The sequence below is a fragment of the Myxocyprinus asiaticus genome, chromosome 44, assembly GCF_019703515.2.
Source record: "Myxocyprinus asiaticus isolate MX2 ecotype Aquarium Trade chromosome 44, UBuf_Myxa_2, whole genome shotgun sequence".
NCBI lineage: Eukaryota > Metazoa > Chordata > Actinopteri > Cypriniformes > Catostomidae > Myxocyprinus > Myxocyprinus asiaticus.
Genome location: NC_059387.1, coordinates 12,012,884 through 12,029,862, shown reverse-complemented (window position 1 = coordinate 12,029,862; position 16,979 = coordinate 12,012,884). Strand labels below are relative to the sequence as shown.

General features: G+C 35.4%; 1 protein-coding gene across 6 annotated transcripts in view; it reads left to right on the top strand.

The window, feature by feature from the left end:
• The window catches only part of LOC127434716 (E3 ubiquitin-protein ligase HECW1-like), a 129,180-nt gene that overhangs the window by 30,458 nt on the left and 81,743 nt on the right, over window positions 1–16,979 (top strand). For all 6 annotated transcript variants that reach the window (XM_051687635.1, XM_051687634.1, XM_051687630.1 and 3 more), the window contains 3 exons: window positions 764–1,064; window positions 2,102–2,209; window positions 5,520–5,614. In XM_051687635.1, the coding sequence (XP_051543595.1) occupies window positions 764–1,064; window positions 2,102–2,209; window positions 5,520–5,614 (504 nt within the window). The remainder of the gene's footprint in view (window positions 1–763; window positions 1,065–2,101; window positions 2,210–5,519; window positions 5,615–16,979) is intronic.

Below are 16,979 nucleotides of genomic sequence, written 5' to 3'. Positions count from 1 at the left end.
ATATCGACAAACAACGCAACTATCATTGCTGTTATAATAAGAAGTTTTTAACATGACACATAAAATAACCTTTGCTATTTTAGTAAAAAGCACTGTAATAATTTAAACCCAAATGGAAAACTTTTAATTGCTTTAATTGTTTTAAGGAAAATCAAAATGGCACAAAGTTGAAACTTGCAGTGTTCATTGCACTTTTTCGACCACTTTGAATTTATTTACTGATAAAGAAAATTGAGTTAGAACTTGGGTATTTTATGTAGATCAATGGTCTCTCCCCAAAATTTAAGACTCCGACTTCACAGAAACTATCCCTGCTGTTCTGAGTTCCTTGTTATTCATATCTAGAATAGTTACGTGTGCCTCATACATGGATTTGTGATTAGTTAAACATGGCATATAGATAATTATTATATAGATAAATATTGTAATCCCTTATATTAAAATGAATTGAAGCTGCATTCATTAAAAGACATTAACATTAATTAAAAATCTTTCTTAAAATAATATTTTGCATTCTTTTCAGAAGGGGTTTAGGCCTTTAAGCAAAATTGGTTACATGCCACTGCATATCTTTTAAAAAAGCTGCTTCTGTTAAGGTGCATTACAGAGATTTACTAATAAACATGAATGTACTGAAATTTTAGATTTTACCAAGATAAATTCAGCATTTTCCTGCAAAAAAACCCATTTGTAAATATTGAGCTCTCTTACTGTAATACAATAGAGTGCAATATTGTGAACTGACATTACTAATGTTCTACAGAACCTGTACCAGAGCAGGTTCTTGGGCCTGGCGGCGATGACCTCGCCATCTAGGAGCTCCCAGAACCGGCGCTGGTGCAAGGATGGGATGCGATTCAGCTGTGTTCACCCCAACAACCCCAGCGATGCTCTGGCTCTGCCCCGGTCTACTAGCGATACGGATCTGGTGTCCTTTCAAAGCCGTTCCACCCTTACAGTCAGCACTTCCCTCTACTGCATTGGCCAATCAGACGACATTGTCATCTGCTGGGACATCAAAGAGGAAGTGGATGCTGGTGACTGGATTGGCATGTACCTTATTGGTAAGAGTGTGTAATTTGACAGTTTTCTTGGTCAAACAAAGTGCGTTTTTTGTTTTCTGATGACAGTATATAGAGAGATGGGTGGCCGATGACATATATAATAGCAATATTTAAGGATACAACCAAATGTTCAAGAATGTTCAAATGTAAAAGTTTAAAGTTGAAGTGTGTCATTTTTTAGTCTCTCTAGCATCATCAAACGGAATTGCAAAATGTTGTCTGTTTTCAAACAGGTTTCCATTGGTCACTGGAAGTCCCAGATGGAATATGCATGCACAGAACAAACATAATTGCAACCTCAGTCATTTAAAAATGTGTTCACATTTCCCACCCCTTGCATGTTTTGTTTATTAAATATTACTGTATATAACAGTGGGTACTGTATGTTTTCAGATATCAATGTGATTGCAGTACTCTCTGCTCCATTTAACACATTTTAGTATTTGTAAAAATAATTTTTCCTTGAAAATCAATGCAAAAAAAGTGCAACATATAGACATGTAGTTCCACCCCTAAATCACGCCATTGGTTGAGCCAGTGTTGTTATGTCGGTCTGTTTGGGATGCTCAAACAAACAGAGCAATGTTTTGATAGCAAGACACATGGGGTAACCTCCTCGTGGTCACGATTAGGGGTTCTCGCTCTCAATGGGGCATGTGGTAAGTTGTGCGTGGATCGCGGAGAGTAGCATGGGCCTCCCATGTTTGAGTCTCCGCGGTGTCATGCACATCGAGCCACGTGATAAGATGCGCAGATTGACTGTCTCAGAAGCAGAGGCAACTGAGACTTGTCCTCCGCCACCCGGATTGAGGTGAGTAACAGCGCCACCATGAGGACCTACTAAGTAGTGAGAATTGGCATTCATAAATTGGGAGAAAAGCGGATAAAATTTTTTTACGTTTACAGTAGTTTGCAATTACAGTCATTAGCTGTAGAAAAATCTGTTCTTGAACTGGATAAGCATAGAAAGGCCCCAAAAAGGGAATTGTTCAATAATTTTTGCTGTTAGTTACTACCTTTTCTTTCTTCTGTTATAGATGAGGTTCTGTCTGAAAACTTTCTTGACTATAAGAGTCGTGGTGTGAGTGGCTCCCACAAAGGGCAGATCGTGTGGAAGATCGATGCCAGCTTGTACTTTATGGAGGGTGAGTACTTCCTTTTTCACTGTGTCTGTTGTTCCTTTCTCTTAGGGCCCTATTTTAAGAGCACTAGCGCTAAACGCAGCACTATGACTTAAGTCATAAGCACATAAGTCAATAGGCATGGCCATGAAGTTTTGATATTTTTGTGCAAGCAAGCGCTCAGTCTAGGCGGAAAGTGGTTTGGTGAAATTTCGCGTGCAAAGCGCTAATGGGCTGGGTCAAGTGCAATTTAATTCTGAGTTTCTTCTCCGGTTACTGTACCATCTGTGTCATATTATATAGTCTATTCCCTGTCAGACACCAGCGACATAAACAAAGACAACACATAAGAAGTTGGTAGAGTAAATGGACTATATGCAATGTATTAGAGGAATAGAAAGATATCTATGACACTGACACGCTCCTTTTATAAGCATAGAAAATATGATTCTCATCAGGTTTTGGATGTACGCTCTGTTGTATTATAGAGAAGTATTATTTATAGTGTTATTAATCATTTTCATCTACTGACGCACAAATCATGGCTAGCATTAGCAGTGATTGTATCGGCACACACTTCACTACTACCGGTCGACTTTGATTTTGAAAAATTTAATTAATTTATTGAACCATGAAAAATTTCTACATTCAAATTACACTTCAAACTAAATGGAAATATAATCAAAGTAACGAAGTGGTTAAAAAAAAACAAAAAAAACCAAAAACATACCAAATCCAAACATTTTACCCTCTCCAACTGGCACCTTTTGCAGTGACTTAAAAATTCAGGTGGAAAAATACCAATACAAATTAGCTAATAAATACAATTGTAAATATAAACATAATAATAATAAATAAATATTATTAATAATAATAAATAACCTATAGATAGTTTAACACAAATCTCATACATTTTTGGTTCATAAAACAGTAATTATCGGGGACATAATTTGATGTTCCACAATATTTTCATAGTTTGAACATGAACTTTATTACCACCTGCTGGTGGAAATTCCAAATTGCAAATGTAGGAACTGAATTTAGACATTGCTTTAAAAACAGATTGGCTTTTAAAATATTTTAGCACTATGACCTATTTCTCAGGAAAATAGCAAATTGTGCTTTTACGGCACTTCATTAATGCTGAATACAATACACAGACAGTTTGCGTGCATTCACCCACAGATAGCGCAAAAACTCCCATCCACGCCCACTTGCACTTTGCGCTGGCATGAAAATTGCACTTAGAATTAGTGCGCTCACAAAAACTGGATAAGACATAGCACACGGTCATTGCGCGTAGTGCTGCCCATTGCACACTTACGAAAATAGAGCCCTCAGTCCCATTCTACTCCATTAATTTGCCTTTCAGAAACAGCTTCAGGGTTTGGATTCTACTTATTTCTCTGCATAGAAATATTTCTATATTTTTTGATATTTCAAAAAACTGGCAACAAATCAACAGAAAGTCCAATTTTAGAAAAGTTACATCATATGTAGCAGAGAAATCAGATGGACTTAAAAATTCAGACGCCATACTTTAACAGCTCTGTTTTTCTACTAGCATATTTGTTGTTCATTTGAATTTTCTGCGCTGGAATATTTCTTATTGTCTGCACTTTTTAAAACTATTTTTTTTTTTGTATTTTGCTCTTATCTGAGAAATGTGTATTCCATGAGTCACAGCCATGCTGGTGGCTTGTCACAGCTAACAGCATGATTATATACATCTGTTTTCTTGTTACATGTATCTCTTGCCATATCTCACACCAACCAGATTGAGATATGAAGCTTTTGAAGTTCCTCGTTGTCTGCCATTATTTCAGAGCAGTGCGGCTACCTCTGTCTCATCATACATTGCTTACTGAGTTGTATTATGTATTCTGTGTGCAGCTGTGGTATATCTGAGCTGAGACTGTGATATAATCCTACTGTTCATTTACAGCTTCAGAATTCAAGTTTGAGAAAGTGTGATTTGACTGGGTTGTTATTTATTGTTTGTTTGAATATTGGTGTGTGTGGTTCATGAGTTGAAAGACAAAATTAACATATAAATCATTCATAGTTTATAACACTTTCCAGTTTCAAAGTATGTAACATGAGCAGTGTTGGGTAAGGTACTCATAAAATCCACAACTAACTAATAATTACTTATCTAAAATTAAAATAAGATTACTGACTTATTACTTAATCATAAAAGTAATCACATGACATGAAGTTACTTTCTAAAAGCACTTTTAGAAGAATCAGACATACTTTTCACATAAAATTTCACATAAATGTTTTTGTTTTTTCACTTCACAAATTCAAGATAATATCTATATTTCATCCTTGTTCATCATTACAGGCAAGTCATATATTCAGCATGAACATAATGTTATGGTTTCCTCATTAATAATTTTATTTTAGAAATATGTGTAACCCAAGTAATGCACTTAAAAGTAATTAACTTAACTAAAACTCAGTAACTGTAATCTGATTACCAGAATTCAAAATTCAATGCATTATACTATTTATGTATTTAAAATTCAATGCATTATATTAATGCATTATACTATTTTTTTATTTTTTTTCTAAAAAATTAAAAAATTAATTAGATTACTGTAATTAGTAATTGGAAGTAGGCCAGTCATGGTTCCTCCCTTTTTAGAAGGTGTAGTAACTAAATAAGGGGACATATTTAGCTCAGCCAGCTCACCTGGAGTAGCACAGTCCATCTGTTTAAAGTTTTTGTTCTCTGAACATGGCACACACACGTCCAAGTCATTACTTCATAAGTGTTATGAATGCCTGTGTGACAGCACACCACTCCTTCGGAGTCATTATACATGACAACAGCAGATGTAACATATTGAATGCATTACCTATTGCTACCATATGCCACACACACATGCAGGGTGCCTTGAAATATGAAACTGTAATATGGTGAAACATACACTTTGGGAGACATGCCATGTACTTTTAAGCTCCTTCACAAACACTTTAGCAAGCTGTCAGTTTTCATTGCAAGTCTGGGTATGAAATTAATCTCAGACTTTGCTTCTTTTTCTTATTGTACTCACAAACAAAATATACAAAATTATGGTAAAACCATTATTTTATTTTTTGGATATGTATTATAATTATACCATAGTATTATTTTAAGTACTTTGAAGTACCATGTAAATACTATGGTAAAACTGGCAAAACAATTATTATTATCAAAAATTGAGTTAGTATATATTATTAAGAACTCATTAAGAAATTTTTTATCAGGCTTTTCTAGGCATTGAGTTTGAGAGGGGAAGGACATTTTCATCTTATTCTGTTGTCTTTCACTCTCTCTCATACACAGCTGAGACGAAGGTTTGTTTCAAATATTACCATGGATTGACCGGAGCGCTTAGAGCCACTACACCCAGCGTGACAGTGCGGAACCCCTCTGCCTCTGTGAGTAAACACACAGATATACCCTTCACAGTGTGGTTTGTGGCTTAATACATTGTGACAGATAATGTCGCACAGGTCAGGGAGGGGTCAGGGAAGTGGCTGACCTTATGACAGCTGGCAGGAATCCCATGTAACTTCAGCATTAAACAACCTCTCCACTGAGTCACAATCATAGCAAACTGGCATCCGGAAGGGTTGATTGTGATGCGTCACAAATACACAGGTCAAAGACTATGAACCATGTGGTTGAAATGGTTGGCTAAAGATGTGATGATGGTGCCTTAAGTTCATTATTTCATTATTTTCATTCATTATTATAGAGGAAGTGAATAAATGAGTTTAACTGATTGAACACAGGCCATGGTTCAGAGTGCTTCAGCTTACACCAGTTCTCAAATAAGGACATGCCATTGAGCATGACAGAGGATTAACTGAAACAACAATGCCTTCATGTTTATCTTTCTGCTTTTACACTTTCCGCTACTAAATTAACTGTCTGGATTTAAGTCAGAAATATTATTTAACATTACTGAATAAATCTGCATACATTAGGTTACACAAACAAAACTAATTTGAAGGGTCAGGTCAAGTGGAAATAGCTCCAATTGCAGGTTGTCACTTTTTACAGTGTATGATTCTTCAAAAGTTTCTGATACTCAGATTTTTCTCTCTGAAGGCTTTGTTGAAGTCTAATTGCAGACTTGAAACATGAACATAAGATCAAGTCTTGTAGTGTGCACTTGAATTAATTTACAACTCAAAGGATTCTGTGATTTTCTGAGTATTGTTTTCAAATTAGGGCTGTCTATTGATAATATTCTTAAATCAAATTAATTAAATTTTATATCTATCATTTAATCGAATTAATCACGCTGGGAAAGCCCCTTCAAATAACAACAATTAAACATATAATGATTAAATAATTATAAATAGTTATATTTAAATAATTATATGAGGGATAACCCATGGCTACGTATGCGTTAAACTATTTTAATGCACGAAGTGTGGCGAAGAACCACTTGACTCGAAGTGATGTGCATTCAAATCTTTTAATGCACACCTAGCTGTGGATTATCCTGCTTATACCATGGTCACTTGCCAGTATCGATGCTGTCATTGATTTTTACAGTGCAAATTTTGACTGAAAGAATAACAGTAATGGCTAACATTATCTATAGGTTGTTAGATCTAGAATTCTGCCTGTTCTAAATCAGACACAGAGATAAAGTAGTGTGAAAATATTACAGTTTTTTGGAGACCAAACACTTTAAAAACTGTGAATTTAAATACTCAATCCCTATTCTTTGCCATTTTCACATTAATGAGGAAAATCCAACTTCCTGACGTGGTAGTTGTAAAAGTAGCACTTACTGTACAAAACTAGAAGAAAACCATCCAAAACGCTCCAATCCTCTTTGAGACATCCATATGGTATCCATTAAGGCTACACGATTGATTGAATTAAGAATAAAATTGCTATGTGGTCTTGCACGATTACTACACCTCAAAAGGCTGCATGTTATGAAACAGTCTCCATTCAGAACTTCAGTAAGCGATATGTGATCATGGGGTGCCCTCTAGCACACATGTTGAGCAGTGCAGCAATTTTAGATAATGTTTATCATATTACAATTTAAATCATCTTGTCTCGTCTTGCCGGACAGCAAAAGGCACATTTAATGGGTCCCGTTTACCTACTCTCCCCCTCCATGCAAAACAGCTGAATGTCAAACCACACTTTCCTCAATTCCAAGCGCTTTGGGTGAGTAATACGGGGCTGATGAATACTGTTGTCTTTTCCTTGTTTCCTGTAGCGCTTCACAGTTTAATTTAAGACGGCACTGTATGACTTCATGATGTTGTTTTGTGATGTGACAGTTAATCCCAGCTCTGAGACTATATTCGCATCCGGAGGTCATTTGAATAGAGACATTAAACTCTCGCAGTGTCTCATTATGGAGGACAGCAGAGTAGGCACATTAACATAGAACGGTGATTAAAACTGACTGAAACTACCTGTGCATTAAATGGTTTTAATGCACACATTCCAATCAAAATCAAGAAATCAGATATATACCTGTGTATATATATATATAATGTTATTAAAAAAAAAATCTGATAATTAAAATGGATTTTGAATTGCACTCCATCTAGCTGTTTTTGAATGCAAGAACGAGTCCTCATCTTGTGCTGTCTGATGTCGGTAAGTGTGGTTTGTTCTCTGTATAAGATGCACGTTGCCTATAAAGCTGGAGTTTCGCTTATTGGTCCCTGGAGAAAACAGGAAATACTTCAAGCTTGGATTGCTCCAATGGTAGGAATGTTCCTTATTACAGTCCGGGCACATGATTTATTGCTTCATTTTTTTAACATGTTATTGTTTTATAAATTTAATCACACTGAATTAATGCATTAAATCAACAGCCCTATTTCAATTGTCAATCTTCGAGAAGAGAAGTTGCATTTGATAAAGATTTCACTATTAAAAAGGTACTTTAAGGTGCACTCGGTTTTCTTGATGTTGTGCTGGTAGCATGGTTGCAGCATCTTGCAAATCAATGGTTTTCCAATGCCAGTGTATAAATGCACTATGCACAATTTAGCCTTTATTTGAAATGACTAGAAAAAACGATTACACTGTAAACTCAGTGACCAGAGGTTGAAAGTTTTGTTGCTGAAATCGGTCTGTGCTTACCGAAATGTTTAACTACTGCCACTAGTGACCAAAGCATGTTGTTAAGGTGAAATGTCCACAGAGTGGCCCAAAAAGTGAGTAGTATTTTTAGTTATAAATGATTTGATACAGTCAGCAGGAATGCATATTGTATTAACCCTACTCCCAAACCCCAACCCTTAACCTATCCGCCAATGGAGTGAAAACGTAAATAAAAAAAAAAATGAAAATAAAAAAAATGCAACCTCCAAATCGCCCTCACCATTGTTTACATGAAAATAATTACTCCTGGTTTTCATGCGAATAGAACCCGTGTTTCAGAGTTTGCGCCCCAGCAAAAGACTAATTTGAATTATTGCAAAATTGTCTGTATAATGTATAAATTCATTGCACACTCACACAAACAAAGATTTTTAGAAGAATATCTCAACTCTGTAGGTCTGTTTATTGCAAGTGAATGATGGCTTGAACTTTGAAGCTCCAAATCGCATAAAGGCAAGGCAAGTTTATTTATATAGAACATTTCATACACAATGGCAATTCAAAGTGCTTTACATACAGTATGAATGATAAAGAAAATACACAATAAAATTAATTTTAAAACCAATTAAGAACAAGAAATGAGATTAAAAAGTAATCAATTGAAATAAAAAAAATGATGTACAATTATTCAAATGAATAAAATGCAAAAGAATACAGAAATAAAATGATGCTGTGCAATCAGTAAGTGCATGACAGTGCTCATTGAATAAATGCACAGTTAAACATTTGTTTTTTCAGTCTGGACTTGAATGTGGCTACTGTTGGATCACACCTGACCTCTTCTGGAAGCTGATTCCAGCTGCGGGTGGCATAATAGCAAACGCTGTCTCACCTTGTTTTGAGTGAACCCTCTGTATGTGTAACTAGGTTTATATTCAACAAGCATATCTGAAATATATTTAGGTCCTAGGCTATTAAGCAATTTATAAATGAGTAATAGTACTTTAAAATCAATTCTAAATGTAACTGGAAGCCAGTGTAAAGGCCTGAGGACTGGAGTAATATGTTCTGATTTTTTGGTTCGGGTGAGAATCCTGGTAGTGGCAATCTGAATGAGCTGCATATCTAATGGTATTTTTTGGAAGGCCGGTGAGGAGTCCATTGCAGTAATCCACCCTACTGGTGATGAATACATGAACAAGTTTATCTGCCTGTCTTGACTGGATACAAAACATCTAATTCAGTCATAAAGTCAGCATAGAAGTAATCCAAAAGACTTCAGGGGTAAAATCCTTATCTTATGAAGCGATATGAAAGTATTGGGTGAAACAGATCAATTTTTAAGTCCTTTTTTTACTACAAAAAACGTTTTTACGTTCACATTCTTCTTCTTTTGATTTTGGTGATTCACGTTTTTTGTGCATATCGCCACCTAATGGGCAGGGAGGAGAATTTATAGGAAAAAAGGACTTAAATATTGAACTGGTTCTCACCCACACCTATCATATACCTTCTGAGGACATGGATTTAAATGCTGGAGTCTCATGGATTATTTTTATGCTGGCATTATTTTTGGAGATTCAAAGTTCTGGCCACAAATCACTTGCATTGTATGGACCAACAGAGCTGAGAAATTATTCTAAAAAACCTTAATTGCATTCTGCAGAATAAAGAAAGTAATACACATCTGGGATGGCATGAGAGTAAATGATGAGAAAATTTTCATTTTTGTGTGAACTATCCCTTTAGGCATTTTTGGATGACAACAGGGCATTTTGCACAACTTGTCGTGTTCAAATCATGCTTAGTTGTGTAAAATGGTTTGCCCTTCTCTTTGCATTAATAAATTAGATTAGGATGTTGAATGGATTTAAAGGTCATCCCACCCCAGTACAAGGCACAGTCATTAGGCAGTAAGCTCTTTTTATTTGCTGAAATACCTGCTGAAATTACCTTCCTGCCTCATGGACCCATCAATGAGAAATAATAAATATGTGCTTGTCTTTGAGATCTCAAGATCACTGAAACCCTGTATTTCCCTCCCAGACTGTTAATAATCACGACTTTCAGCATAAGCACCCCAAAACAACCCTTTGTTAGCACTAAGCCAAAGCATGAGATTGAGTTTCCGCACCCTCGCTGCCTTTGTGCTTGCGTAGTCTCCAGAAATGCTGAGGGCCAGAAAATTTGATCTCAACAGCAGTGCCCTTTCTCAGGGCATACAGTGTAAAAATAACCTCAGCAGAAGCAGAGGCGGAAAAGCCTTGGGTCAGGTAAAGCGGAGGATTTCGCTGAATAGCAAAGGAGTCTTGCAAACACATTCATGGATAGCAAAGCGAGAGTGACTCGTGTTTGTGGCCGTGCTCCATTAGCCCGGGCTCTGATTCTAAAGTATCGCCCGGGGCTAGCTGAGTTTGGACTAATGTCACCCGGTCAGGCCTTGAGAAGGAAGAGGGAGGATGCTGTCACCTGGATACCTGGCTGGGTGAAGGTAGATGGCATTATTTGTTTGAAATACCAGTTACAAAAGAATTTTTGAAAGTGTAGAAAATGACTATAGTTAAGTTTATGGCCAAATGCTCATAGTTATTTTGTCATAATTTTACATTATATGAATGTTCTACTTGACATTGTAAGCACTGACATTGCAGATAACATTTTGCTTTATATAAGACAATTACAAAAGAGTTTGCAGTAGTTTCAGAAATTAACTTTTTTCTTAATGGGCAATATTTGCCTCCTGAATTTGCATTTCAGGGGCATTTTTCTATATCAAAGACTTCAATTTAATCAATTCATTAATATTAATTCTCCATCTGAATGATAAGTAATAATAACAATAATTATTATTTTAATTAAATTTCTATATAATTAATAAACTATATCATATGTTACAAATAAATAAATAATAATAATAATAATAATTTGCCTCAACTTTCAATTCAACATTCAACATGTCACTTTCAGTGGCAATTTTGCCCCAAACCCAGTTCAATTCTGACCTGGTTTGCACTTAGGCTTGAGATTTTCTTTATAAAGCTTTGTTGGGCATTTATTTTTTGCCTAGTTTTCTGCATATTTGCATATCTTCAGCAGTTTTATCCATGAATGCATTTAATTGGTCAGCACCTCAATTTAGAGCTCTTACACAGCACACCTGATCCTAACCGTAAGATGTTTTCACTTTTAGCATTTTAAGTTCCAAGATAGAAAGAACAACAGTGTTGTGTGTCAGCACTATGCTTAGATTTTCTTCAGAAAAAAATAAAAATAACATATATATATATATATATAAATATATATATATATACAGTACTGTGCAAAACTTTTAGGCACTTGTGAAAAATGTTGCATAGTGAGGATGTCTTCAACAATAATGCCATAAATAGTTTTCATTTATCAGTTAACATCATACAAAGTCCAGTACACATAAAAAAGCTAAATCAATATTTGGTGTGACCACCTTTGCCTTTAAAACAGCCCCAATTCTCCTAGGTACACCTGGACACAGTTTTTCTTGGTTGTTGGCAGATAGGATGTGCCAAGCTTCGTGGAGAATTCGCCACAGTTCTTCAACCTGTTTAGGCTGTCTCAATTGCTTCTGTCTCTTTATGTCATCTCAGACTGACATGATGTTCAGTAGGGGGCTTTGTGGGGGCCATGATATCTGTTACAGGGCTCCCTGTTCTTCTATTCTAATCTTTTCTACTTGCAAAAGTAATGTTTGGGAGTCTAAAATGTATTTTTCCTATTAACACACTGAAGCTGAAGATCTTAAGACAAATGTTTTTGTGCCTAAAACTTTTGCACAGTACTGTATGTGTATGTATGTATGTATATATATATATATATATATAAAATTATTATTATTATTATTATTATTATTATTGATGTGGCTTATTGAGGGTTATTATAATTTTTAAAATGTCATTCGTTTTTATTTTTATTTAGTTTTGTGTTTTGATTTTCAATTTTAGATTAGTTTTAGTTTTAATGGCACGTAAATAGTTTTTATTAAGTCTTAATATAGTTTTAGTTTTCGTACGTTATAACTCTACAATATATCTGTAAAACTTTACAATAAGGTTGCATTTGTTCAAATATGTTAACTATATTAGTTATTATAAACAAACAGCAAACAACACCTACAGCACATATTTATGTTAGTTAATGTTAATTCCAGCATATACAAGTACATTTTCAACATTAAAAATGATGTCAATATATGGTACATGTAAACATTAATGCATTATGAACTAAAATGAACAAGAATGAATAAATATAGGTTTATAAATTACAATTAAACAAGATTAATAAATGCTATAAAAAATGTTTAACACTTTACAAAAAAGTTTGTTATTTGTTAATATTAGTTGACTACATTAGTAAACATGAACTAACAATAAACAATACTTTTACAGCATTGGCATTTGGCATTGGCCAACGTAAATTTCAACATTATACTAATAACTTTTTTTTTAAATGAAAAGTTTAATTATTATTACGTTTATGCTTTAGTCAATACCGTATGAACTAACATGAACAAACAATGAACAATTGTATTTTTATAAATTAACATTATCGTAGATTAATAAATGCTGTAAAAATATATAGTTCATGATACATAATGCATTATCCAATGTTAACAAAAGGAACCTTATTGTAAAATGTTACCAAAAATATTGTTTTTTGTTTGTTCATGATGCAACAAGTATAGCCTGCATGTGATGACACTTGATCAGAAGTTACTCAAGCTCAAAATAATACCATCAAAGTAAAAAACTGTATTTGTCAAATTCACAACAGCACAGCTTACTGCAGCATTTGCTGATATGATCAAATGTGTTATAATTGTTCCTTTGTCGATACATTCAGCCATCACTACACAAACATCTCCTCAGCAGCATGGACTGGAATCATGCGGGGCTTGAGTCAAATGGCCTGCACCAGAGAACAACTAGTTGCTTATTTGCCAAAGTTTCTGAAGTTCATGGAATGAAATAGATTCAGAAGTTATGTTTGAGGTCAACTAAATGAGGCTTCCGAGACGGCAAGTTGTTTTCTCACATGGTGGTTTATTTTGGTGTTCAGAGCCCCTCCCCCAAATGTATGTGCCTCTAAACATCACATATGCAGGAGAACTGTGATTGGTTGTTTTCATATGTCAATCAGATGGCTGCTCGCTGGTTCTTTTAAGAAAACGCAGACAAGTAAGGCTTGAGAGATTATTTAAATCTGATCATCCAAAAATAATTGAAAAACGAAAACTGAAGTAATTTTCTCCATGATTCTATTTAGTTTTCTTTTGTTTTGTAGTGCACATTTATAGTTTCAGTTTAGTTTTTGTTTTTTTGAAAACTCCCTTTTCTTTAATGATAATAACCTTGCCCGGTGGTCAGTGTCAATTCATGGCCTCAGCGTTCCTTAACCTGTCATCCAGTCAGTCCCCAAGTCAGGGTTTCAAAAACCCTCATTGGGATTTGTTGAATCTGTGAACAATGCAGACTTTTAGCACTGTAATTCTAAATGTAATCTGCCTGGTGCCCTTCTACCAGTTGGAATGAGACCTTCTCAAGACAGGATATCTTTCTGCAGTTTGTCTCTCTTCACCAAGCCTCCAGAGCTGGGAACAGGGTGGGTTGGTGGTAGCAGATTTATGCAGTATTGTCCAGTTTGTCCTTTAGTATCAAATGACTTTTGTTGATGTAGTCAGCAAAAAGAGATTTTTGAGGCTGTTTTTCTGTTGACAAGAGGAAGCAGCATTGGTAGATCTTGCCAAGAGAAATTACGCTGATATCTAGAGGAAGCTTGTCTCATTCAGAGGTTGCTCTTTCATAGCTCTGAATTCTTAGTTGTATTTTATGTACTGTAAAGCCAAAATGTGTAATTTCTGTGTCACTACCGTCACCAAAAGGAATTGCGAAAATAAACTGTTTCAAAACAGGTTTCTCAAACATTTTCAAGCAATTGAGAAATTGAAGAGATCTCATTTGTGATTGTTCTTGCTTATGAGTAAGAGAGTAGATGTAAGATTTTAACGCCTGGATTTAAAAGTGTGTATCTCAGAGAGAGAACAGTATAGTTTAGTGAGAAATGATGGATGGTTGGTCGCTTTCTAAATTTGAGTTATATAAGTCATTTTAGTGTAATGCAATACAGGATTTCTGAGGCAAGTAATTTGAGATACTACAAAAAAATGCTTCCACAAGGAAGCTTTTTTTTCTGTTTTGGGAGTTGCAAGTGGATGCATGTGTTTGAAAGAAAGCAAGAGTGAGACTAACTCTCACTAGTTTATTTAATTTGTCCACTTTCAAGGTCCAACCAACAGTCTACGTACATGGATCACAGAATAATTTTTCTCATTGTTTTGAAACGTTATGAACCTCTACGCCATGTAGTGGCAGATTAATGAATGAACATTTGAAACATTTTGTAACAAAATGTCAGAAACCCTTATTGAAACAATGCTGGCAATGATGATGACAACAACAACGTGTAGAGAGAACCCAAGTGCAGTTTATTTACAAAGTGCAGTAATCAAAAAACCCCAAATAAAAACCATAAACAAAACATGGACTTGACCCAACATTACATCAACATTCACATTCAATACTTGACAATGGACTATGGCAAACATGAGGGCTTAAATACAAGACATGGGAGAACAAGAACCAATGAACATACAAAACTGATAACAAGATAATTAAACAATAAACCAATGAAAACATGACACATGAACTTGGAGGGAAAACAGGAATCACATGACAAGGGAAACAGGAACTAAACTTTTCAAAATAAAAGACATGAATCAACAAAATACACGACACTTATCTTACTAAGGCTAATTTAGTAAGTAAATCAAAATCATAAATATACACAATTAAGTAACATTTGCTCATTTTTGAAAGTCAATTTCTGTGTAGCCACATACCTTAAAGTCTTGGCCACAAAAAAGCTTTTAATTTTTCTAACCCGATACAAATATGACAACATGCCCTGACCTGACTTTCAAGAAAAATGACTTTTTAAACCTTACATTAAAAATATGCTTACATAGTATAGCTAACCCTTGACTCGATGTCTGCCAGTGAGATTTGATTAGCCTACTGTATGTTCACTTGTTTAGCTTAGAGCTATAGCAAAAAAGAGGATGATGGTGAAAATTTACTTTGGAGGGTATTAAATATTCTGATTTAAGAGGGTGTTTGAAACCAAAATACAAAACAATTGCTAGAAAAAAACTTACATTTGCACAATTCGACTCTTGACTCCAAATCTTATCATTACGACTGAGATTGAAGAGTGTTACTTCCCTGTGTGACAGCTAGCCCGTTCTCCCCTATATACAGTATACTGTACTTGCCAAAATACATGTTTAAGGCATGGTAAACTGTATAAGTTACAATTTTAGTATGACCTTCATACGGTATAACAAAAAGAAAAAAAAAGTTTAAACCAGTAAGTAAATATATATATACAGGTGCATCTCAATAAATTAGAATGTCGTGGAAAAGTTCATTTATTTCAGTAATTCAACTCAAATTGTGAAACTCGTGTATTAAATAAATTCAATGCACACAGACTGAAGTAGTTTAAGTCTTTGGTTCTTTTAATTGTGATGATTTTGGCTCACATTTAACAAAAACCCACCAATTCACTATCTCAAAAAATTAGAATATGGTGACATGCCAATCAGCTAATCAACTCAAAACACCTGCAAAGGTTTCCTGAGCCTTCAAAATAGTCTCTCAGTTTGGTTCACTAGGCTACACAATCATGGGGAAGACTGCTGATCTGACAGTTGTCCAGAAGACAATCATTGACACCCTTCACAAGGAGGGTAAGCCACAAACATTCATTGCCAAAGAAGCTGGCTGTTCACAGAGTGCTGTATCCAAGCATGTTAACAGAAAGTTGAGTGGAAGGAAAAAGTGTGGAAGAAAAAGATGCACAACCAACTGAGAGAACCACAGCCTTATGATTGTCAAGCAAAATCGATTCAAGAATTTGGGTGAACTTCACAAGGAATGGACTGATGCTGGGGTCAAGGCATCAAGAGCCACCACACACAGACATGTCAAGGAATTTGGCTACAGTTGTCGTATTCCTCTTGTTAAGCCACTCCTGAACCACAGACAACGTCAGAGGCATCTTACCTGGGCTAAGGAGAAGAAGAACTGGACTGTTGCCCAGTGGTCCAAAGTCCTCTTTTCAGATGAGAGCAAGTTTTGTATTTCATTTGGAAACCAAGGTCCTAGAGTCTGGAGGAAGGGTGGAGAAGCTCATAGCCCAAGTTGCTTGAAGTTCAGTGTTAAGTTTGCACAGTCTGTGATGATTTGGGGTGCAATGTCATCTGCTGGTGTTGGTCCATTGTGTTTTTTGAAAACCAAAGTCACTGCACCTGTTTACCAAGAAATTTTGGAGCACTTCATGCTTCCTTCTGCTGACCAGCTTTTTAAAGATGCTGATTTCATTTTCCAGCAGGATTTGGCACCTGCCCACACTGCCAAAAGCACCAAAAGTTGGTTAAATGACCATGGTGTTGGTGTGCTTGACTGGCCAGCAAACTCACCAGACCTGAACCCCATAGAGAATCTATGGGGTATTGTCAAGAGGAAAATGAGAAACAAGAGACCAAAAAATGCAGATGAGCTGAAGGCCACTGTCAAAGAAACCTGGGCTTCCATACCACCTCAGCAGTGCCACAAA